Source organism: Cavia porcellus, unplaced genomic scaffold (genome assembly GCF_034190915.1).
Source record: "Cavia porcellus strain 051 isolate PalLab524CR breed Dunkin Hartley unplaced genomic scaffold, mCavPor4.1 scaffold_1, whole genome shotgun sequence".
NCBI classification, from domain to species: Eukaryota; Metazoa; Chordata; class Mammalia; order Rodentia; family Caviidae; genus Cavia; species Cavia porcellus.
Genome location: NW_026947484.1, coordinates 134,382,246 through 134,405,683, shown reverse-complemented (window position 1 = coordinate 134,405,683; position 23,438 = coordinate 134,382,246). Strand labels below are relative to the sequence as shown.

Genomic DNA, 23,438 nt, shown 5'->3' with positions numbered 1-23,438 from the left:
CACATCTGATTGAGTTTCTTTTTAGGTACCAGGCACCAGGCTGGGAGGGTAACCTTCCAGCTCTACCTTGTCTTCTGGGCCTCACAGTCTCACAAGGGAGACAGGAAAGCAGCTCTGTTCTGGAGGCACACAGGTCCTCGCTGGCCACCATGTCAGTAGCAGGCAAGCCTCCTGCAATGAAATTGCCCTCCTTACCAGAAAACATTCCAGTTGCATCTTCTCATGTGCACATACTCAAGTGAGATCCAAGAACAGCCACAAAAGGTTTTCAAGTAGAGCCCAAGCACTGGCTAATTGATCCACTGTGACTCATTAAATTACCCTAGGATGAAACTTCCTAAGACTTCCCTGATCGACAGCTGACACTATGCTTTCCAAACACCCACATTGACTCTTAAGCTTCCAGGTCTCTGATGCCTGGGAGAAGCAAGAGGAAAGTGAGGTGGATCCACGTCCACTAAGCACATTTTCCATGCATCCTCGAGCTCTGGAACATCCTTGAGCCCTAGAACAAGTTGTTATTGAAGGGATAAACAGCCTTTGCTTTCAAGGAGCTTGTACTTGAACAAGTTTCTGGGCAGACAAAAATGTAATCAAACAAATACAATTATTTAAATCACATTAAAAGGTAAAAGGAGAGGCAGAGATGATGAAGCTAGGAGAATGAGTGAGCCAGGGGAGGGAGGGTACCAGTGGCAGAAGGGGAATTCAGGAAGAAGAACTGAGCTTATAGGAATACCCACAGCCAGGGAGGAGGCAGAGGGAGCAGCCAGCCAAGATCACCAAGTAGGATGAGGTCCAAGAGGAAAAGGAGCCAAGGAAGTAATGGAGGAAGAGTCAGGGAACTAGGCACTCTGAAGTTGTCTGTCTGAGGGTTTGCCGGGTACCACACACATTCTGGACACTGTGAATGTGGCAGCAAAGTGTTCACGTGCAGCTTACCCCCAGTAGGAAGAGGCAAACTAGCAAGACCACTAGGATGTCTGGGAGTGGCAAATGGCATGAAGCAAGTACAACAGGGAAGTGTGACACAGATATCAAGGTTGGGGCAGGGCAGAGGCCTAGGAAGGTTGGTTTTGCAGTGTGCTTCCAGGGTGGTGCCATGTATGAACTGTGCCTTGGGGAAAAGCTGGGCAGTGGGGGTAGGAGTTCATGATAAGTAGAATGAGCAGCCCCAGTCCACTCAGGGTCACTCACCTGCATCAACCAATTCATCATAAATATTCAGCAAGGCCTCAGTATCCCTATTTTGTATTAAATTCCCATGTGTCTGGCCTCTTGCCTGCAGGACTGAACCAGGACTGAAGCAGAGGGGGAGAGCTTTGCAAAAGAGACCTGCAGGGTTAATCAGAGGCACATAGAAGCCCCAGAAGATACAAATGGAGCAAAGCTGCCTGGGCCTGGGCCTCCTGCCCAAAACTGTGAAGTCTGCTCCCAGAGGGAGGTCAAGACTAAGCCCTATACCCACCCCGATAGGAACACCCTGAATAATACATGAAGACAGCCACCCTGTCCAGCACTGCTCTGTAAGCAGCCTGAGCGAGACCTGGCTGGCTGTAGCCCCTATTCTGCTTCACTCTCAGCCCCCAGAGTCAGAAGCCACCAGGTCACCAAGGGGCTACAAGTCTCCCTTGTTTTGCTTGCTACACAGCGGAAGCTGCTGGCTGCCTGATTGTCTTTGCTGGATGTTAATTCACCCCCTACTCCCTTGGGTCTGGCCTCATTATCCTCATTATTCTCTGGATTGTTCAGTTCTCCTCTGTATCCCCTCCCTCTGTCTCCCTTCCCTGTGTATTCCTTCTACTCCCAATAACACAGAGCTCAGGTCCCAGGAATGTGGCCCTCTATGTCCAACCCCAGGTTCTAAAACCAGCAAGACCTTCACTGTTCTGGGACTACCCAAGGGACCAAGGGTCCTCTAGAAAAGTATTCCTGAGGCCAGACAATGATGCACTCCTGTAACCCCAATTTTTAAAGGAAGATTGCAAGGGCAGTCTAAGCAACCTAGTAAGACCCTATCTCCAAAATAAATAAATAAGGACTGAAGATGTAGACCAATGGTAGCACTGTCACCTAGCATGTACAAGGCTCTGGGCTCGGTACCTAGTACTGCAAAAATAAAAGTGTTCCTTAAAATCCATCAAAGATCAGAAAAAGAAAGAGGAGAAATGTAAGGACCAAGCTCCATCTTACCAGCAACCATTATCAGGGCAATAGCTTTCAGGCAGGTGTAGCAGCAGGGGCCTTTCATCACAGGTGAGCGCTTGGTGTCTGTAGACGCTTTCTCCTGATTGGTGTACAGCTACCCTCCCACACCTTCACTCAGGCCAGCTGGAACCAGTAGGCATTCTTGGTACATGGGATTAAGAGTTTTCCATGTGGTGCTGGAAAACAAAATTAATTGGTCCAGACAGGGCTCTGACCTGCCCTTAAGCATGATTTCTCAGTAACCATTTTAATGGCCTTTGGCATTCTTACTTAAGTCATTTCTAAACTTGGGCTTTTGCAATAGATCTTTGCCTGTAGCTTCAGAGGAAATGATTGCACAACTGCCAAAGGCTCAGAATAGTGGTGACAGTTCCATTCTCCCCTTGGCAAGGCTCTTCGCATTCAGGAAGCTCCACTGCCCGCTGGAGCTTGCTTCCTGTTGAGCCCAGCAGCGACCACACTGCAGCCATGATTACCTTCCACAGCCCTCACGGCTTACTCCATTGTAACTGAGTGCTCAAACCCACCCTGCCCTACCCCTGGCCCCAAGTGCCCCTTATTAGTATGCTGGGCCTCTGGATGGTAGGAATAACTAATCTTTCCCCAACAAGGGAATGAATGGGAAGTCACTGGGCAAAAAGCTCATGCTATAAGCTCATGCATCAACAAAAAACCCACTCCTCCAACACAGCCACATTCTTTGTGCTCCCCCAACTTGCTGCAAAGAACATATGCACTTGGCTTCTGCTTCCATCACCTGATAATACACAGTGACATTTTCTCCTGGAGAGAGATTATTTGGTCCCAAGAGAAACAACAACCAAACATACCCTCTGGACAGTGTCACGGATGTTTGAAGTCCAGGATTTATTCATGGGGAAGGGACTACACTGTGTTTCCTAGATCACAGTGAAGAGAGATGAGGTCATGTAGTGTAACTATGATCAGAATTGCATCTGACTGGGGAGCACCAGGGCCATTTCCAAGGGGCTTCTCATTTTCTCATGGATCATTGTTTTATGACTTCCTGTTCTCGTGGATTTGGGGAAGATTTTAGCTGAAACAGGCCTCAACCATCATCTGGCCCAATCTTTATCTGCCATAGATGAGCAAGTTAAGATTAGAGATGTTATACAACTTTACAGGTAACTCAGTGATGCAAATCTGGACCTTGGACCCAGGTCTATGAGCCCCCCCCCCCCGCCATGTTCTTCCTCCTGCCTGCCTTGTCTCTAGATAAATTCTTTTGTAATTATTATTATTATTGTTATTATTATTTACTCCTCTTGCCTTTCCTCCCCAGGTCTCCATCCCCTCACTGTCTCCATTCTGTCTGTACACCTTTGTCCTGTGATGAAGAGGTCAAGGTAATAACTGAGATGAAGGGTCAAAGGGCACAGAGCAAAGCCACATCTCCTCCGCCTCACACAAAAAGGTCGGCTAAACCTGGACATAGGCAACAAACAAGCAGCATCAGCAGGAAAAACAAGATAGAGAGGGAGCCATCCATCAAAATGCCTCTATGCTGAGCCAACTATTCTCCCACTCAAAATCCCCCATTCTACATAAATATTAGACCTCTACATAAATATTTAGGAAAAAGGCAACAATATGAGTTGTGGAGTCTAGGTCAGCCTTGTCCATTGTTAGCATATTTTTATGGTGCTTTGGTGTCAGCAACAATTTAGAAAAATGTGTTTTCTATAGCAGCCAGCTCCCTTCTCCCCTAATTTACCTGGCAACCCCATAGCCATATGGCTCTCATTCATTCTCATCAGTTATTCCCTGTGTGTAGGTATCTGAATTGACATCTATGTGTTCTCCATGAATATTTAATGTCTTCCTTTCTGGACAAAGTCCCAAAGACTTTGAGGGTCTCTCTAGGGCTACCTCAAAACCTTGGATGAAGAGATTTCCATGGAGTTTGCTTGGCTGAGAGCTAAGAGAGTTAGGGTAAGAGATCTTAACTCACTTTGGAGAGGCAGAAGCCAACTGCCTGTGATTTGACTCATCCACTCGCAAACCCTGTGACGAGACCTTGAGTGGGTTGCCTGAGTCACTTCCTCTAGAACCCAGGGATAACACTGTAACCTACCCTACCAGGCAGTAGAAGATTATTTTGTAAGCTATAGGATACACAGCCTAGCATACAGAAGGCTGGGAGTCCCTGTAAATATCTTACTTAACCAGCAATTATAATTCTGCTCATTCATGGTTATCTGGATCTCACTTTCTCTTAATGTCACCTCCACTTTCACCACTGCAAATGCACTCAGACATGTTTTGTGTACAGTATAAAACAGCTCCTAGAGAATCCAGTCCCAAAGCCAAGGGCACTGGTGAGCTCCAAGCTGTGTTAAATCCAGAATATCAGCAGGGTCAGACTCTAAAAATGACAAACATGAAGTCTTCCCAGGCAGTCACCAATAATTCTTAGATCACGAATACTGAGTAATGCCAGTAAGTGCTGGCCAGAGAAGTGTAAAGACTGAACATCTTGCCTGGTCTTACCATGCAAGGGGCAATCTCTTACCCTAACTCCTTATTTCCTTCTGTACATGCACAGGATTTGGAGTTCTTCTTCAAACTATTTCAAACTATTGTCAAACTGTTTCAGAGATACTGGGGAAGAGGGCTGGGGTCTATGCTCAGGTTAGAGATTTAAAGTGAGTGCAGGGGCAGCCAGTACCCTAACGAAAATCCAAAAGGAGAAAAAAAGGAACTCCCACCCGGTGAGGCCTCTCTGCTGCCCTATGTTTTGTTTGAAGAAGAGAGGTCACCTGTGTGGGCAGGATGGGAAGAAATTGTCCACCCCAATCTGGCCTGGGGCTCCTTACCAGTGGTTTGTCTGCTGTCTCTCAAGTTTTCGTTGAATCATCTCTTTTGATGACACACTGGACTGTGAGCCAGGGGCGGTCCAACTTCCAGAGGGAGGAAAATAGTCTTGTGGTGTGTCACGATGATATGAGAAGTCTTTGCCTTCTTGAGAACTTGGGGACAGGGCTAGCTTTGTGACTTGAGGCGCCTCCTTGAAAGTGCCTCCCCCACATTGTCAGAAACTCTCCAGCTGAATTACTCCCCAGGGACCCTGCTAGAGTGACAAAGTAAGAAGCCTGCTCAGCATCCATGTATCCCACCAAGAGCTGAAGATAGCTGGAAATGGGAACATGGGAGGGAAGGGACAGCACAGTCCTTTTCATGGCCTAGATGCCCTAGAGAAAGGGAGATCTGGTCATGGATGACTGTACAACTGGCAGGGTGGCCTGGGAGGGTAGGTCCTGTGCTGGTATCCTGAAGGTGAGAGGGCTCTGAAGTGGCTTTTACAGGGAAATCAGGAGAATCAAACTTACTTCTTGTTTCTGGGTCTTTTAGTGGACTCCAGGGGAAAAAGAGGCCAGGGCAGGGGTGTGAAATCCCATCTAAGGTAGGCAGACACCTAGCTCTCCTTAGGGAGTGTTTCCTAATGAATACTGAATATTCCCCTGTCTCTATTTGGGAAATATTTACCAGAGAGACTGGCTGAAGTCTCTTTCCTCTTCCATGTGATAGGAAAAGAGAACCCCCTGCTGCCCACCTGAAATCTGCCCAGCTAGAACCAGAGCCCTGGCAGCCCCATGTGTGTGTGCACACATACACACACATGTACATAACACATATGCGCACATGCGCACACGTGGGCACACACTGGATCTGCCACATACTGGGGAGGGAGCAAGGCCTTGCTTCTACTTTCCTGACTTTTTTCATTCCTCTCTGCCTCCAGGGGATGCCAGCCATCCCAGGAAGGGACATTCAGGGGTTCTCAAAAGCAACTGCATTTGGAAGAGAATTCCAAGGAGACCTTGAATCCTAAAGATTATGTGCCTAAAAATACTTGTGAGGGTGGATATAAGCCTGAGACTGTGTCCACTTTAGGCTGCCTGTGTCACATGCTTGAAAAGGAGGTTAAAGATTATCTCTTCGTTTTACTCATGGGAAAGCTGAAGCACTGATAAGGTGTAGAACTGTTGAAGATCACACAATCAGCTGGGTCATCAGTCAGACTCACAAGGTCGGCAAGGGTTTGAATCTGAGGATAGACTCAAATACCAGCCCTCTAAAAACCTGCAGGTAAGCAGGACTAGAAGACCAAGGCTTGAATCCTGTGCCTGCCATGTGGCCTCAGACAAATCACATTACCTCTCTGTTTCCTCATGTAGAGGAATGTAGAGGAAATGTAAAAAATCTATCTATCACAGGGTTGTGATTAAGACTTGAAAAAATTTCAATAAGATAAAAGACCTTTCTATTTATTACTCCTGAATCGAATAGCAATCATACCTACTGAGTTTATGAAGAACTTTCCAAGTGTATTGTCTCATTTAACCCTCTCAATACTGTAAGAAATAAGTTTTTCCATTTTATAGATCAGGAAAACTAAATAAATTTCCTAGGATCACTTGGTTTTAAAGTGATAGAGTGAATAGCCAAAACTGAGATCAGTGTCTTTAATTCTTACATGACTCTAATATATTTTACCCTTCTTTGTCTCAAGGAAAATTGTTTTACCCTTGTTTTAAATATTTTGGAAAATATAAAAAGCTTTAGAGAAAGAGAGAGGAAAGGAGGAAATGGGGGGGGGGGAGAAGGAAGAAAGAAAAAACTCTACCTTAAATCCATCCTCTGGAGAGTACCCTGATAAGCATTTTGACAAAATCCAAACTCCTTCTGTTGCTCAGAAAGTCACATTGATGTCAAATGCTATCAGGGCAACAGTGTGTTCTAGGCTGTGCGAAGGGGCTGATGGATTGGCTAGGCCAAGCCTGGAGTTTTACAGGATTAAGTGATTCAGGAAGAAAGGAAAGGATGTGGTCTGCAGAAGAGGGAGAAGGAGGTGAATAAGCATGTGGCCTCAGGCAGCAGAGTGAGGCTCTAGATCTGGAAGGCTCAGGTAGCCTCTTACCACAGGCCACAGCCAGTGTTCAACTGTCATTGGTGATTCCTTGGGGTCCTATGACATAGGAGGTGCCATTGGTCTCCTCTCCTCTGGTGATGCAGGTACAGCCTCCTAATAGACTCTCTGGACAGCCAGGCAGCCTCACAGGGAGTTATCAACCTTCCCTGCTGGTCATAGTGACCCTAGAATCATCATCTGTCCTCTTTGGCTAGTTGGCTCCCTGCTGGGGAGAGCTGCAGGGACAACTTCAACAAGTCCTATGTTGGGGACTAGAAGGCTGAGGTCTGGCTCTGTCCTCACCAGGGCAGCATCAGCAGGTCCTTCACACCACACAGCTCTGGATGTCTTCCCAGTGATGCCGGACTGTGTCCCAGCCACTAAGCCCCTTCTGCCCAGTCCTGGGGCCAGACTACTTCTGGGACCCCCATCTCACAATCAATAACAATATCAGCAAGTCCACCTTCCCATTACTAAACTGAAAGAACCCTTTATACACATCTCATTTAGTCTTCAGTAAGCTTTTGTAGGAGAAATTATCCTAATTCTCCAGAGACAAAATTAAAGCAAGAAAAACTAATCGAGTTATCTGAGGTTGTATCATTTATTTTGTCATGACCTTTTAGCTAGCGCCTAAGGCATACTACAAGATTTCTTTTTTAAAATTTAAAACAGCCTAGAAAAATAGCAAGAGGTAAACAAAAGCATGTAAAATGGAATCCTGAGGCCATCAGGCTACACACCTGCCCTGCTGTTCAAACACTGCAAAGGCTAATTTACTAGTCAGCTTTCTCATTGCTGAGACACAATCCCTAACACCCACAAAATAAAAGAGGAGAAGTTGGACTTGCTCAGGGTTTCAGTCCACGCTCTGCTGACTCCAAGGCAAACGCTTCATGGTGGAAAGGCTTGATGGAGCAAAGCTGCTTAGTTCAGGGCAGCCACAAACCGATCAGAGAAGAGCATCAGGGCTGAAGTGGGTGGGAGCAGACCTAGCCCACCAAGGCCACACCTCCGGGGTCCACCCAGAGGCACCCACAAATGTGCTTCACCAATACTCCAATTTCATTTCAAAGCTGAACCAGTTGAAACTCCACCCTAACTACACAGCTAGGCATTTCAGTGGTCTAGCAAAGAGGGAATTATAGGATTCAGTGTCCATTAGGTAAAAAAACAAACCAGGAACAAAACAAAGCTATTCCTGATGCCAGGATAGGGGAAATGTTCTACCAAGGGCCAGAAACAGAAAAAGCATGGCTTGATGGACATCATGGCACTGAGCTCTTTGAATTCTGGAACCAGGCTAACATCTCTAGGGGCTCAGTGTCTTCGTCTGTAATCATAAAACCCAGCTTATCAATTTGTTGTGATAAATAAATAAGATTCTTTTAAAGAGATTTTAAAAAGCAAGTTAACTGTGTCACATATGATTTAGGGTTGCAGAAGCACTGGGGAAACATGATAAAAATGATCCTCAGTGACAGTGACCTTTTAGAAAGCCACGCCGGTCTCCTGCTGATTATAAGGGGTAGGAGGTGCTGGGGCCTGGCTGCCTGAATGGAGGTCCATCTCTCTTCTCTTTTGCTAAGTAGGTTGATTAACTTTATCGCTATACTTTTTTCTCTTCTGGAAAAGATGGGCAAGAATAACTCCTGCACAGTAAAGTTGTCTTGAGGATTGAAGGAGAGAACCCACACAGTGCTCTCACCCCAGTATCCACACCCAGCAGGGCCTGGTGAGTGCTGGCTGTGAACAGCAAGCCTCTTTAGAGTTTTTCCTTATCGTCATATTTATTGTGTTCGAAGTGAGCAGTCCTTGGACTCCAGGCCATTTGACTTTCCACTGCCACCCATCAGGCTTGTTTCTTTGTGGCGCTGTCTCCCTGAACTCTGGCCTTGTATCTGGTAGGTACTTAATATATGCACATGGGATAGAAGTGGGAAGTTACAGATGGAGATTCTACCATGGTCCAGGAGTTGGAAAACTCCTTTTAATTCACAGCTTCAAAGCCTGATTTTTTTAAACCTATACACTAGGAAGGAAGGGATCTTCTTAACAGAGGAGCCTTGAGTGCTGACCTGATGCTGCCTGCTGGTCACAGAGAGGTGTTTACTTTGAACTGCAGCAAGGACCCTCAGGGAGTTCATCAGGGAGCTGAGCAGGTAGAATCAATTCCTGCACTCTCACCCAGGAAGGATTGTGGGAACAGACCTGCTGGGTACTTGACAGAACCATTAGGTGCTGTGGATGGCAGTGGTCACCGTCTATAGGAGCTGCCTCAGGTCAGGGGCTCTGTGAGTCCCTGTTGTTGGGCCTGGCAGGAAGGGGCCTGGCTCTGTTGGGAATGGGCTATTTCTACCCTTGTTTTGGGTCTTCCTTCCTTCAAGAAGAACCACCTCAGCTCATGCCTACAGGAAATGGCTGTGCCCGATGTCACAAGCAGGAAAGGCAGAAAGACCTTCATGGAGGGCCAGGCAACAATCAGCCTCTGGGCCTGAGGTGTGGCCTGCAGGTTCAACCTGCCTTGTTGCCCTGCAGACTACTCCTGTGTCAGCAGCTTCTCCAGGCTCCTTCAGTGCCCAGAGGCAGCTCCTCTATGCAGAGAAAGAAGGATGTCAAAACTACCTAGGAGCTCAGGCACCATGCTGGCCATACCTTTGCTACCAGGGCAAGTGGAGCCTCAAAAATTCCCCTTGGATCCCTCTCCTCTCCTCTATTCTCCACCCTCAGGGCTGCCTCCTGGCCTGAGCCTCATCCTCTCTCCACTCTGCCTCTCTGCATTTAATGCCTGGAAGCAAGGAAGCAACCATTAGTGTCACCTGCTTACCAGTGGGAGACATTAGCTGGCTCTGGAAGAACATGCAGCCTATAATTTTTGGAGAAGTTACAATAATGGAGCTAATTTGGTATTTCATCACCATCCTCCTGGGTGAGCAGAGGGGGAAGGGAAGCCTGGGGCCTGGTTCAGAACAACCTCCCAGCAAGGAGCTGTGTGTTTTTTCATGCATCTTTGGAGTTCTGGAGCCACAATCCTTGCTTCCTTTTCCTCTTTTCTCATGCTCTTGTTTCTCCTTCAGACATACATCATCAGAATGCAGCTCAGAGATGGCCAGAGCCAACCCATTGGCCAGGCACATCACAGAAGGGCCTGAAATTGATGAAATGTCTGGAGGCCTTGTGTATCCTGCAAGGGGTTTCACAATTGACCCTGTTCTATGGGGAGGGGAGGTCAACTGGTACAATGGTTTCATTTACAGCCAAGAAAACCACAACTCAGGGAGGCAGAGTGACTTGCCTATGTCATTCTGCTGGATCTGAGCTCAGGCCACCTCACTGACTATTTCCCCTAAGTGCATCTGTTCCTGGGATACCTGAGCTAGAACCTGGAACCTGAAAAGGCCTACATAAGCTCTCCCTAATCCCACTTGGTGACAGTGTGGTGGGTAGAGAAGCCCAGGCCACAGAGGAAAGAAAGAGGTAGTCTACAAATCACCACAGCTTCTCTGGGCTCCTGAAGCCATCTGTGGGCTCTGAAATACATGCCAAAAGATGTCCTCATTCCTACTTTATACACATGGACACCTCCAAGGTAGTTGTTCCTTTCCCCTCCCCTGTCTAATTCAGGCATCCATAGACCATATCTGGCCTGTCAGCCACCAGGCAGGGGATGGGACAGCCCACTCAGTGCGTGTGGTGCTGATGCTTGTGCCAGCATCCAGAAGAATGAAAGATCTGTGGACTATAGGCTTACTGAGTATGGATCTTGATTTATCTGCTAGCAGTGGGCTCTGCCCACTCTGTGGCTCCCTATTATGGCCCCATATTGGGGACTTAGAGCTCCAAGCATAACTATACTGCCCATAGAAGTTCAGGAACTTTTATAGTCACACAGATGGAAAGCAGTAGGGCAGGAATTTGAACCCTGAGGCTCATATATGCCCTACTGTTCTCCCTTGTAAGAGTCATGATCCCTCCCCTCTAGGGTTGGACAGAAGGTCAAGACTCCAGCTGCCCATCAGACCACAGTCATGAGTTCATTGTTGGTGGTTAATGGTGAGTTTAGATGAAGGCCATTCAAACATCTGAAAGTTTTAGAAGATTGAGGAAACTGAGTTTCTTTTGGAGAAGATACAGTAAACAGTTATATAAGCATAATGCCTAAGATATTGTGGAACAGTAAGTGGGAACCAGAAGGAAAGGGAATAAATGCCTAGGAGGCATTGCGTTAGACTTCAAAGAGCCATGTCCTGGGCCCCAAGGTAGAGTAAGAGTTTTTCAAAGAGGCAGCAGTTGTTTATCATGTTGGAAGCTGGGACTGGATAAGTTGACCAGACTTTAGTGGCCCATTGCTGCCTCATGACAAGTGATTCAAATTGATTTAAGTATGGATCCTTAAAAATCCCACACTAAGAGAATGAATCCTAGGTTTGACATCCTCCACTCTTCTGAGAAATCCCCAAGAACTAAGGAAGTAAAAAATAAGGTCCAACTCTGCAGGAGTTGGAGGAAACACTTCACTTACTCAGAACATCTTCAGGTAGGGGTTTCCTCCTTGTGGCAGGCACTCTGGAGAGCTCAAGTGGAAAGATCCTTGTACAGCGCTTCAACATTCTTCTACTGAGCTGCTGCATAGGCAAAAGAGCTCAAGCCTAGGGGTTCTGCTCATTGCTAGAAACTTCCTCCTCTTCCCACTTCTCCAGTGACCACTGGAGCAGTTTGGCACTTAGTGAGATGATGACATACAAGGTGTTTTTATGAGGAATGACAGGCTGAGGCCACCAAGTGAGCAGGAGGTTCAAGTGAGCAGAAGATGGATAGTCTAGTAATCTATAACACAGGGTGACACCATGTATTTGTTTCTTTTAAAGGAGGCAGGTAGGGCAGGCAGACAGGAGGAGAATGTAAGACTTGGAGGTTTTTCTTTAGTGCTTCTCAGTTCCAGAACATCAGGAAATTTCACCTTCATCATTTGTGCCAGCCCTCGACACTCCTGATCCTTAATAACTAGGGGGAAAGATAGGATGCAGCAGGATAAAGAATGTATAATTCCAGAGGAGGCTGAGTGGGTTGGTGGAGAAAAGCCAGAACCTTCAGAGCTGACACACCTTGAACAAATCCAAGCTTTCACTCTGAGACCTTAGGCAAATTATTCAAGTGTCATGAATTTCAGTACAATTTGGCAAGCATTATAAGTTCCTCTGAGGAATGTTGTATGGGTAAAATGAATTGAGATTAAGGTCTCTGAAAACCAGTAGCTGTATCATAACTGTTAGTCCCTTTTCTCTTGACTTTGGCTTTGATCCCCAAAATAAAAGAATCCCAAAGTCCTTGTCAGAGTGTGCATGCTCCCTTGGCTCTTTAGACTAGACAAAGGTGTTGTGACACTCCTGGGAACCCCCAAAACAGATTAAACAACTGTCTGCTCCTGTCATCTGCACCTCTGCACCTCCTTTGTAACCAGGTGAGCCCCACAAAGCTGAGTTGCTCACAGTTTAACAAGTATTGGTTAGCACGTTGTATAGCAGGCACTGTGCTCAGCACTGGGAATACAATGGTGAGTATAATGAGTTGAGAACTAGGACAAGGTAAGTAAGGCACTGAGTGCATGACATTTAATGGACATTCACTTTTGGGACCATGATGACCCTAAGAATGAGTGCCTCATGCTGTGTTGCACTTGGGCACTTCACTTGCCTCATCCTTATCCTAACAATACAGACCTAGTTCCCGTCCTTTGGGAGTCCACTCTCTGGAATCAGGAAAGGGAGTGACTTGAAGGCATCTGCCCTGTGCAGAGCTCAGTAAAGAAGGATCACTAAGGGAGCAGAACGTGCAAAGTCCTAGAGGCAGGAAGACCCTAAAGGGCATTTAAGGAACTGAAAGAGTTTGAGGCTAAGCATATTGAAGAGGGCTTGGCCTGGGGTGAGGCATCAATCAAGCTGGGAGGGCACTGTAGGTTGCTGTAAGGGCCTCAGGTTTTATTCCTACTGCAAAGGGAAGTCATTGGAGAGTTTCAGGGAGGGAGTGATACAATCCTTTTTACCTCTTGGATGGAGCCTCTGGTGACTGTGTGGTGATTGGAGCAGGAGAACAAAGGAGAGTAAGAGGTCGGTTAGGAGGCAGCTTCCAGCAAACAGGGAGATAGGACTTGGGTTTCCTGTGGCTTGGGTTATGAAGAGAGGCAGGGTTGAGATGGACTGTGGAGATAGAATTGGCAGAGCTTGGTGATGAACTCAACACAAAGGAGCGAGGCAGAGGTCTCCAATGATGTCTTATTTCTGGCCTGAGCAACTTGATGGATGGAAGGACAATTTCCTGAGCTGGTGAAATTGAAAACAGTATGTAAATGGAAGATGAAAGGTCACCACTCAGCTTCTGAGAAGAATTTGGTTTCTGTGAGTGGCTGCATGGCGATGACACATTGAATATGAGTCTGAAGCCTAGAATAGAAGTCTGTGGAGGGCCTTTAAATTTGGGAGCCATCTGGATGAGCAAGGAGAGAAGAGGGCCCAGGCCTGAGACCTAGCTGACAAACTGTGTTGGGTGCTGGCAGGGACTCAAGGAGGAGCTGGCAGAGGAGACTGAGCAGGAGCAGCCAGAGAGGTGAGGTGAGGACCCAAAAGGAGTTTGACAAGACCAGGAGGTTCTGTAGTGTGGGGGACAGAAAGATGAGTAAAAACTTAAATCTTCAGGATTCTGTCCCCCAAGAGATGATGAAGCCAGAGCTATTGCCAAGTGTGTGCCTCTGGCTGAGATCAAAACCCTGCCTACTTGACAACCCCCAGGCACCTTTTTGCAGAAACATCCTGCTGCAGCTCCAAAGAACTACCCAACTGGGGCCAGGACAGCTCCCTCCTGTAGAGTGGCCCTGCTGCACAGCCCAGTGAAGGGCAGAGAGCATCCACTCACTGCTGAGATGCCTGCCGTCTTCCAGGGGAAACTGACAGCCATCTGACAAGCTCACTGCAGGACAACTTTCAGCAAGAAATGAAGACAGATTCTCAACATTAATGTCATTAATGTGCCGCTTACTCCTCCACACCACTGCGCCTGTCATTAGTGAAAAGCCAGTGGCAGAAGCAGATCCGAGGTGAGGTCTTCAGTCCTGCCTTCTCATTGACAAGCCACCCAAAGAGCACCTTCTTGCTTGGCCAGTCATTACCTTCATCTCCTCTAGAACATTCTCCTGCAGCTCCTTTCCACCTCCTTGTAGCCCCTCTTCCTCTCCACCCACCTCCTTAAAAATCATTTAGAAGAGAGCTTCACCTCCCAATGTGGCTCTGACTCACAGATATTCACCCAAAAGTAATGGAGCATATAAAATACAAAACCTCTTTTCAAGGGCAGGTTCATGAAGGAGAGGCTGCGGGAATATCCTAAATAAAGCCATCTGTGTCCCTGAAGCTGCTCAGATACAGAAGCATTTGCCTCCTGCTGATGTGCTTGAGTGTCTCAGAGGGTCCCTCAGGATCAAACCCAGCCTAGAGAATCTCCCCTGTTCACACCTCTGCACCCCATGAGCAAGACATGTCCTCCACAGCTGGACCCCAACTCTTAATGTCCATACCCCAGGCTGAAGCTGAAGCGTATTGAGTTTAAGGCTCCTCAGTTCTTGTTGATCATTTATTCATAATGCTGCAGGGCCTTTGGGGAAGAAAAGCACTTGAGAGAAAAAGCATGCATGGAACTCAAAACAAATGAACCCAGCAGGAAGCCCAGAACAAGCTTCATAAAGACACATTTACACTTCCAGCTCAGCCACCCACAGCATTCCTGCCTGAGCCCTGGAATTTATGCCCGAGGAGGCACCCATGTCACCCAGGCTTGGTGCTCACAGTAGGGGTCCCCTCTTTGCACTCCAGGGAAGGATTGCCAACTCTACCTCTCCCCAGCGGGGAAGCACAGGGTGGGCAGGGCGTCAGTCTCCGCTGCCTTCTACCACAGCTCCCTCATCCAGTAGGACACAGAATCCCACTGATTTTGTCTCATATGTGTCCTGCTTTTTGCTTCAGGGAATTTGTAACACTTATAACTTAGCCTTTACAACCTGGGTCAATGGGAGCACACTCCTAAATCAGACCAGGGAGCCAGGGAAGTGAACCCAAGAGGAGGCAACAGGACAGGTGACCTGGAGAGGCCAGTGATGTTCAGGATAGCCAGAGATAATTTCAGGTAGCAGGAAGAATGGAGTGATGGCACAGAGATTGGAAAGACCTTGGGGAGTTTGGGGAAAGGGAGTTAATGAAGCAGAATGGTGTAGTAGCTAAAAGTGTGGGCTCCCAAACCCCAGTTCACAGCTCTTCCACATAAGAGTAGTGTATCCTTGGGTCAGTTGCATAACCGTAAGTAGAAACTTCTGCGTGCCCATCTCCTAACTTGTGAAGTTACGTGGCTTAGTATGCATAAGCACATAGGCAGGATGGCACACAGTGAACACTCAATAAATGTTGGTGGTTATTATGGGGAAGTGTAGGGCATCTGGAGCAGAACAAGTGATGCTGGCAAGAAAAACAAAGACCAACTCATCAAGAAACTTCAATGCCATTGGCTCTGTAAATGTCATTTTTGAGTTGATGCCTAGAAACTCCTAGGGGTAGCCCAAGGTTAAAAGATAGCGTGCCAGGTGCTCTGTCTCTGAGTCACTTTTCATTTGTTGTATATATTTGAGCTTTTGAATAATGTTTCAATTGGTGAAGAGGTTGTCCAAGCACAAAACAAATGTGAAATAGGGAGCCACTGCCTTCTACCAAAAATTTTGAGCAGAAGAGCAACCCTCTGGTTACAACAAACAGGATGGATTGGAGGGAACCAGCGGAAAGGAGTTGAAAAATGTCAGAGGTCTGGGGAGAGACTGGGTAGGTCAGAGCTAAGGGAGCTGAGTGGGGAGAAGAGGGCCTCAGGGTCCAGGACACTTTGAAGGGAGAGTGAGCAGAGCTCCAAAAGTGACTAAATGTGGGCCCTTCAGGAGGTAGGGACTCTAGATCATTCTCACGCCCACTCTTTCCTGCCATCCGTGCTACGCCTGCCTGTCAGACTGTTTCCCCTCCTCCAAGACTCTGCTTTTCACAGAGAATGAAATCCAAAAATGTCTTCTCCCTTGTCTATTCTGCTCACCCTGTGCCTCTTTCCCTGCTGCACCCTAGACCAAGCCACATCTCTTTCCTTTGGGGCTGAGCTGATGGCCCTCCTTGCTGGCTTCTCTAGGAAACACCCTCCTTCCACTCTGACCCCTGTCTTCTCCTTTATTTTTTGAACCCACTCTGTCTCCAGTGACCGCTCATCTGATGTTGTTACCTCCATCACATTACTGATTCCCTCACTTCCTCAGATGCTGCTTTGTTCTGTCTACCACTCCTAGAATATGAGCTCCTGAAAGACTGGGGTCTCATCTCTCTCCAGCTTCACAAACAGTAAGTGCATAATGAATGAATAACACACACTAGCGTGGTCTCTAGTGTGGGTATCTGGGTGGAGAGTGACAGCGTGGACTGAGCAGGAAATGGAGAGCAGGCATAAAAGACTGCCTCCATCACCTGTAGGATCAAGAACAAGCACCTTCAGTGTGGCCACCAGGCACACACTTGTTCCCAGCTCATCTGGACTGCTCTTTGCCCCTATCCCATCCCTACCACACCCCCTAGACACATGGGCTGCCTTCTCCACACTCTACTCAACTGTGTCTTTATCCTCTGATCCACTACCTGAAATGTCCTGCTTGGTTAGCAAACACCTTTCACTCACCTTTCTAGAGCCTATCAAATCGCCCTTCTGGGAATCCCACCCTGAAATCCCTGTCAGAGTTTATTGTTCCTTCCTCTACTCTCCTATGTCTGGTCCACACCTGTCACACCACTGATCAAACCAAATAGTACCATTTACTTTTATGCCTTTCTCTCCTGTCTCTGCCACAAGACCACAAGATTTGTGATAGTAATAATAATTGTAACAGCAACTAGTATAGACTGAACATTTCCTCTACACTAGACACTGTGTTAAACACTGCAGAAATTACCTCATTTAATTTTTGCAAGAACTCTCAAAAGTAGGTCCTGTACTATTCCCATTTTAATGGTTCAAAAAACAAGACTATGAAAGGTTAAGTCATACTAAACATAAAAGTCAAAACTGGAACTTGGACCCAGACACCTGACCCTGATCCATATTGACATTTATACTTTCTATAATCAAGCACCAGGCTAGACATGCGAGATAAAATGATGACTAAATCCAGACCCCTCTCCTCACCTTCAAAGGGCCTACAACCTAGTAAGGAACAGAAACATCCTCATGGACTCCCCCAGTTAATGCAAAAGATCTGGTTTCAGCCTTTTCTATGAAGAGGAGGTTGGGGTCCCCGGGAGCGGATTCTGAGGGAGATGGCCTGGCTCGGTGTCTGGCCTCCACCTCCGACTCATCTCCTACCCCCAGAACTGAGCCTTAGGTCTACGCAGAGGGGTTGCCTATTGGATGCTTCTTTACCCACTGGAGCCAAATTGGCTTCTACCCCATCTCTGTTCCAAACTCTTCTGCCCCAGAGAAACAACAGCACTTCCTGCCCAGTGCTTCCAAGCTCCTTTTTAGGTCTCCTGTGACTTTCCTGAAAGTGTAGCAGATGATTCTCTGCTGCTAATGAGAGATTCAGACAAGCCACTTAATAATTAAGAGACTAGAAGTGTTCTCTAAGAGGTGGAGAAGCATCGTTTTTGCTTTCTCCACCTGAATTTCCTGGGTGGACCGGGAGGCATTGATGCCACTCATTGCCTATTTAGGAAGTGGGGAGCAGGATAAACCCCAGAGAAAAGCAGAGCATTTTGTGGGGGAGGTTGAAGGACTGAGCATTTGGACTTCAAAATGGAATTGCTAGATTCCTTGAGCACACAATGGATACCACTTAAGCATCCTTGGGCATCTCCATTGGCGATGGTTGATGATAAATTTTCAGTTTGAATACTTAGTTTTCATGGCTGACAGGATAGGTTGTCTAATGGAACCCCTTCATTTTACACATGAAAGTTCAGTGTCTCACACACCTAATTAGCGGCAGGACTACAGCTTCAGGTCCCTTGACTTGTGGTTCACTGCTCTTTCCTGAGCAGCCCACAGATAAGATTTTTCTCTGCCTCAGAATATGTGAGTGCATCCAGGAGAAATGCTCCGACCAGCGGTGGCAGGTGGGCTGCTGGGAAGCCAGAGAGAGCTATGCTGCCATGGGATGGGGCCCTTCAGAACTTCGCTGCTCAAGCACGTTGGGCACTGCTGCCAGGGAGCATGCTACTGTTATGGGCAGCAATGTCAGATGGACAAATTTCCCCAGGAGGCAACTTCCAGGCTCTCCCTCCCCTGGCAATAGGCCCACCCTTCCTAGCACAGGCTGAAGCTTTGAGTGAGCTGCTGTTGAGCTCAGATCTCTTTTATCAACCCATAGGTTGAAAGCCAACAAGGCCAAGCTAGTTTCCGCTACTTTCCAACAGCAATGATCTCTCCTGCACCTCAGAGCTCATTACCAGCCAGGGCCCTAGGGCAGCCTCTCCAATAGCAGGTAGAGGTAAAAGCAACACGGCACAGGCTGTTCTGCAGCACTGTCTCCCTTGTTTTATTACATTCCTAATAAGGATAAAAGGCTAGTAAGGTGCATAGAAACAGAAGCTGAAACTTGGTAGGTGGAGAACAGGATTGAGAAAGGGCTGTCCCTGAGGACTGAGCTGAGCCTCGGCTTCCCAGAGAGGAAAGATGGCTACCAGGAGATGCTAACTGCCTCTATTTGCTTAGCTCTTATCTCTCTAATCAAAATTAACCTAGTTATTTTCCTTTGTTAAATAACTTAGTCCTCTGCTGTCTGCCTATGAGGGGAAAAATGTTCCCCTCTAGCCCCTCAGCCAAGAGACGTCAGCTTCCAAGGCCTGATAAGGCTCATTTACCCGCAGTGGAAGCTGCCAGAGTGGGCTTCAGGTCTCCTGATTCCCTTTTCTCTCGGCCCCCATGACATAGGGATATCCTGAGTCCAGTCCCTTTGCCTGTAGGGGCAAATCGATGGAAGATGGAGGTCACTATTGGGTGCAGGAGCTTAGGCCTGCACCCTACACTGCAGATCCAGCACCCACATCCCCCTAGCTGCTATAATCCTATGAGACAGAGCAGCCATGCAAAAAGAGAGGGTCTTGTGGGCCAGCACTCCCCTGAAGGGACCAAGCCTTGAGAGCAGTTCTTAGAGTCCTTAGAGATCCTCTTCCCCCTGAGGATCCCTAAGCAAATATCCAAAGTCTGTAAACAAACCACTCAGACTCCCCCAGAGGAGACAGCCTATAGGGTAGCAGTAGTGGGGGCCTGGCAACCACAGCATTCATTTACCTTCTTTCAGAGGGACCATTGGATTGTATTCCTCCTGGGCTCTAACTTAATCATCATACCAGTTTAGAGAACCATCCCTGCCAGGGTCCTTCTGGCTAAAATGTAACCACCCCTTTCTACAGCTTTCTTGTATACTATTGGGCACCTCTAAAGCACAAGTCAGTGTAAGATAAGGATGCTGCTCAGAAAGACCTCCATCACTACAAGCTCCTGCAGGGCACAGCTATGAGACTGTGTGACTCCTGGGAGCTACTCAGGGTCAGGAAGTCCTGCAGGGTGTCAGGGGACTTGGTAACTGTGGGACAGGCCTCAAGTCAGGGTCCTTGGGAGGATACAACTTGGATCCTATAGCAGTCATAGGATTGTCTAGCCAACAGGAAAGAGAAAGGCATTTGGACATATATGCCAGTCATGTAGAGCAGAGGCAGAGATAAAGAGGAGGAGGAAGGGAGAGAGAGAAAATCAAGTGAGGAAGTAAATAGGACCCAGTTGTTGAGAACTCCAGATGCAAGATAAAAAGTCAAACAAGGGAGCCACTGAGAGCAGATGAGCAGGGACTAATATAGGACCTTTGGGCACTAAAGCGCTCACTATTCGTGCAGCCTGGGGCAAGGTCATTAATTTCATTAAACATTTGTCTTCTGCTGTGTGCAGTGTAGACAGGCAAGACACCTACCCTGAAGGGCTGTGTTGAAATCACTGAGAGGATCTAACAAAGAACTTAGCAAAGTGCTTTGCACGTGTTTAGAAAGTGTCAGTTCCTTTTGCTATGCTGAGAGAGTCTGAAAGAGTTTGTGTAACTTTGGCCAGGATTGGTTGGTCCTGGAGTTGCTGATGCTCCTATCAAAGACAAAAGGGAGGGAAATAAAGGGAGTTGGGTTTTTCCTTGTACCTCAGTGCATCTGTCAGAGACAGAGAATTCTGCTAAATGTGCTATTGATTAGATCACTGCCACAGGAAAGGAAAGTTACTCTTCCACAATACCAGGACATGGGGCAGCTGCTGTGTCTCCTCTATTGAAGAGGGGCCTGGGAAGACAGGAGACATCCCTGAAGAGGATGGGGCTCCTATACCTTCTCTGACCTGTTATACCCTAAGCTGTCTATAGGGGCTGGGGACTACATGCCTCACACACAAAGCTGTGTGCTCTAAAGTATGAAAGAGTCAAGGTTGCCTTGGGATAGTCCCAAGGTGAGCTGGTAGGCCTCTGCCTAAGATGAGTATGAGAAGCACTCTCTCAACGGTCCAGATAGCCAGGCAAGGCTTTTCAATCTGAATAAATTCAGGGAATGGTGGCAGCAAGCCCTCCTCATGGAACTGCTGTGAGCCTTCTACTATTGTGGAAAAGTAACAGAGACGCGTCTATGTGCAAGCTCCTTGGTTGTCCTCTGTGGAAGCGTGAGGGTTTGTGTGTGCTGGAGGAGGTGATGACTATGGGTGTCCAGCTCTAGCCCCAGGCAGATCCCCTTCTGGGAAGCTGGGGGTAGCAGCCTTCTGCACACCTCCTGGAATTAGACTGGGGTGACCAGGTAGGTGGGTGAAAAGACACAAGTGGGGCTATGGAAGGGCAGGTATCAGCGCCACCTCGAGGAGAACATTGGGACCACATGCTATGGAAGACTGAGCAGGGGGTTTTGACTAATTCTCAAAGCTGCGCCAAGAGGCTAGGAGTCTCCAGCAGAGGAAAATGGACAAAACTCTTAGTGTCACTCCCAACTCCTCTTTCTCAGAAGTTGTATCCTCAGGGAGATCTCCCTGGCTAAAATTTCAACAATCACAGCTTTCCCATAGTCATTTTATCCCTCTTCTCTGCCTTTTTATTGTCCTTGGCCCTAATAATACATAAGCTCCGTGCTGGAAGGAATTTTTGTCTCTGTTGTTCTCTCTTATATCTCCAACACCCAGTTCAACACCCAGCACATAGCTGGTGGTCAATAATTGTATCTTGAATAAATGAATGAATGAATGATTAGAGGATACCATCTGAAATCAGAGCCACCCCAAATCCTGATGGTCTCCTCCTCAAACCTTGCTCTAAGAGTTCTAAGAGAGGAAACATCCCCATACTTGCATTCCTAAAACAACTGTACCCCTATCCAGTGGGTAGGGAAGAGGAAACATTCTGCTAAGAACCTATTTAATACAACAGATGGACATGCTTGCCATTTTTCTAGGACAACCGCAAAACTTTCTGAAAGTTCTCGTGTTCTCTCAGACTTCAGGGATCTCTGACCACGATGACCATGGCAGTAGGAGAGACAGTGGGATGTGTGTTCCTTGCTGGGCTAATTTTTTAGGATGATCACTTTAAGAAAAAGGGACAAAGAAGATTCAAGAACAAGTGTGGGATAGCAGATGTATGTCTCATTGGTTGGTAGCATGTCCCAAGCAGTGAATCAGTTCCTTGCATGTCCACACTGAGGCTGGAAGCTAGCGTGTTGGAGGTGGCTTGGGAGAGGCAAGAAGGCTGCCAAGGCAGAAGAGGGGTTGACAAGGAACAACTGATGTAAAGAATAGTAGCAGAAAGGAGTCACGGAGCTGCTAGGAGAGGGGCCTAACGGCTCGAGTGTGTGTCTTACTCAGACACTGTCATAACAACATGCTTGACAGGCAGGAAGTCTGGAGGAGTCAAGGACAGGTAAGTTGGAGAGTATAGGACTGAGCTACTATGGGGCTGTGGTCAAGGGACATACATAGGACAAGTCAGGACAGAATAAGCATGGCAAGGACTAGGACCTGAATGCGATCAAAGTGACAGAGAACACTGAAAGGGGCAAATTTCACTGCAGAGGTAATACTGTTATGATTAGAGGCAAGTCTCTTGGGATGCATGACACCGAGGCTCCAAGCACCTTTTCTTGAACCTCATGGTACCCCTATTGCCACTGCACAGGGAGCCAGGACACTAGCCTGTATGCCCCTCACCTGTTTTCTTGTCTGCTTCTTTACAGGAAAGTGTGGACTTGGGGGAGATCATGTTCTCTCTATGCTACCTGCCCACAGCAGGCAGGCTCACCCTCACAGTGATCAAATGTCGCAACCTCAAGGCAATGGACATCACAGGCTATTCAGGTACCTCTGTCACCCATGTGGCCTGCCACAAGGCCCTCTCTAATTCAGTTAGAATTTGGAAGAGTGTCTAGGAAGAAGGGACAAGAACTGCCATTGTTCTTAAAATAGGAGCACCCGCTCTGGAGACAATTGCCTACATCTATATTCAACTTCTGCCACTTCCTTCCTTTGTAAAGGCTGCGGTTTCTATGTTAGTCAGCTTTCATTGCTGTGACAAAATACCTGAGATAATCAACTGAAAGAAAGAAAAGTTTATTTTGGTTCATAGATTCAGAGGTTTCAGTTCATGATCACTGTTGCTTTGGGCCTGTGGCAGCATGGTACATCATGTGAGAAATGTGTGATAGAGGAGGCCTCATGATGGTTAGGAAGTGAAGAGTGAAGAAGAGGAAGAGCCATGGTCCTAAATTCTCCTTCAAGAGCACACCCCCAAAGACCTAACTTCCTTCCAATAGACCACACCTTCCAAAGGTTCCAGGAATACAGTAGCACCACAGACTGGGGACTGAGCCTTTAATACATGGTCCTATTTAAGTAAGATCCAAACTACACCAGTTTCCTAATCTGACAGTTGGAATGATCATCTCTTATACTGATTTCACTGAGGATAAGTGTATTAATCCAATAAATGTTCAGCATTGTGCCTGACATATAAGCATTTGATAAGTATTAGCTATTATCCTCTTAGATAAGGAAAAGAATGAGAGGGATGTATATCAGAGGAAAAAAAACTAAGAACAATTTTTCCAATTTGTACAGGGCCCTAGGATTTGCAGCACAGTTATATCAAGTTTCAGTGCATAAATGTTTGCAGGTCCACACAAACGCAAGTCAGCAACCTTGCAAACTAAGTCAAAGGAGCAAATCCGTGGAAAAG

General features: G+C 47.2%; 1 protein-coding gene across 4 annotated transcripts in view; it reads left to right on the top strand.

The window, feature by feature from the left end:
* Syt6 (synaptotagmin 6) overlaps positions 1-23,438 on the top strand; it is a 56,162-nt gene that overhangs the window by 19,432 nt on the left and 13,292 nt on the right. For all 4 annotated transcript variants that reach the window (XR_002788962.2, XR_001199164.3, XM_023561279.2 and 1 more), the window contains exon 4: positions 22,441-22,561. Coding sequence is in view for 2 of the 4 variants with exons in the window: in XM_023561279.2 (XP_023417047.1) it covers positions 22,441-22,561 (121 nt within the window). In the remaining 2 variants the exon portion in view is untranslated. The remainder of the gene's footprint in view (positions 1-22,440; positions 22,562-23,438) is intronic.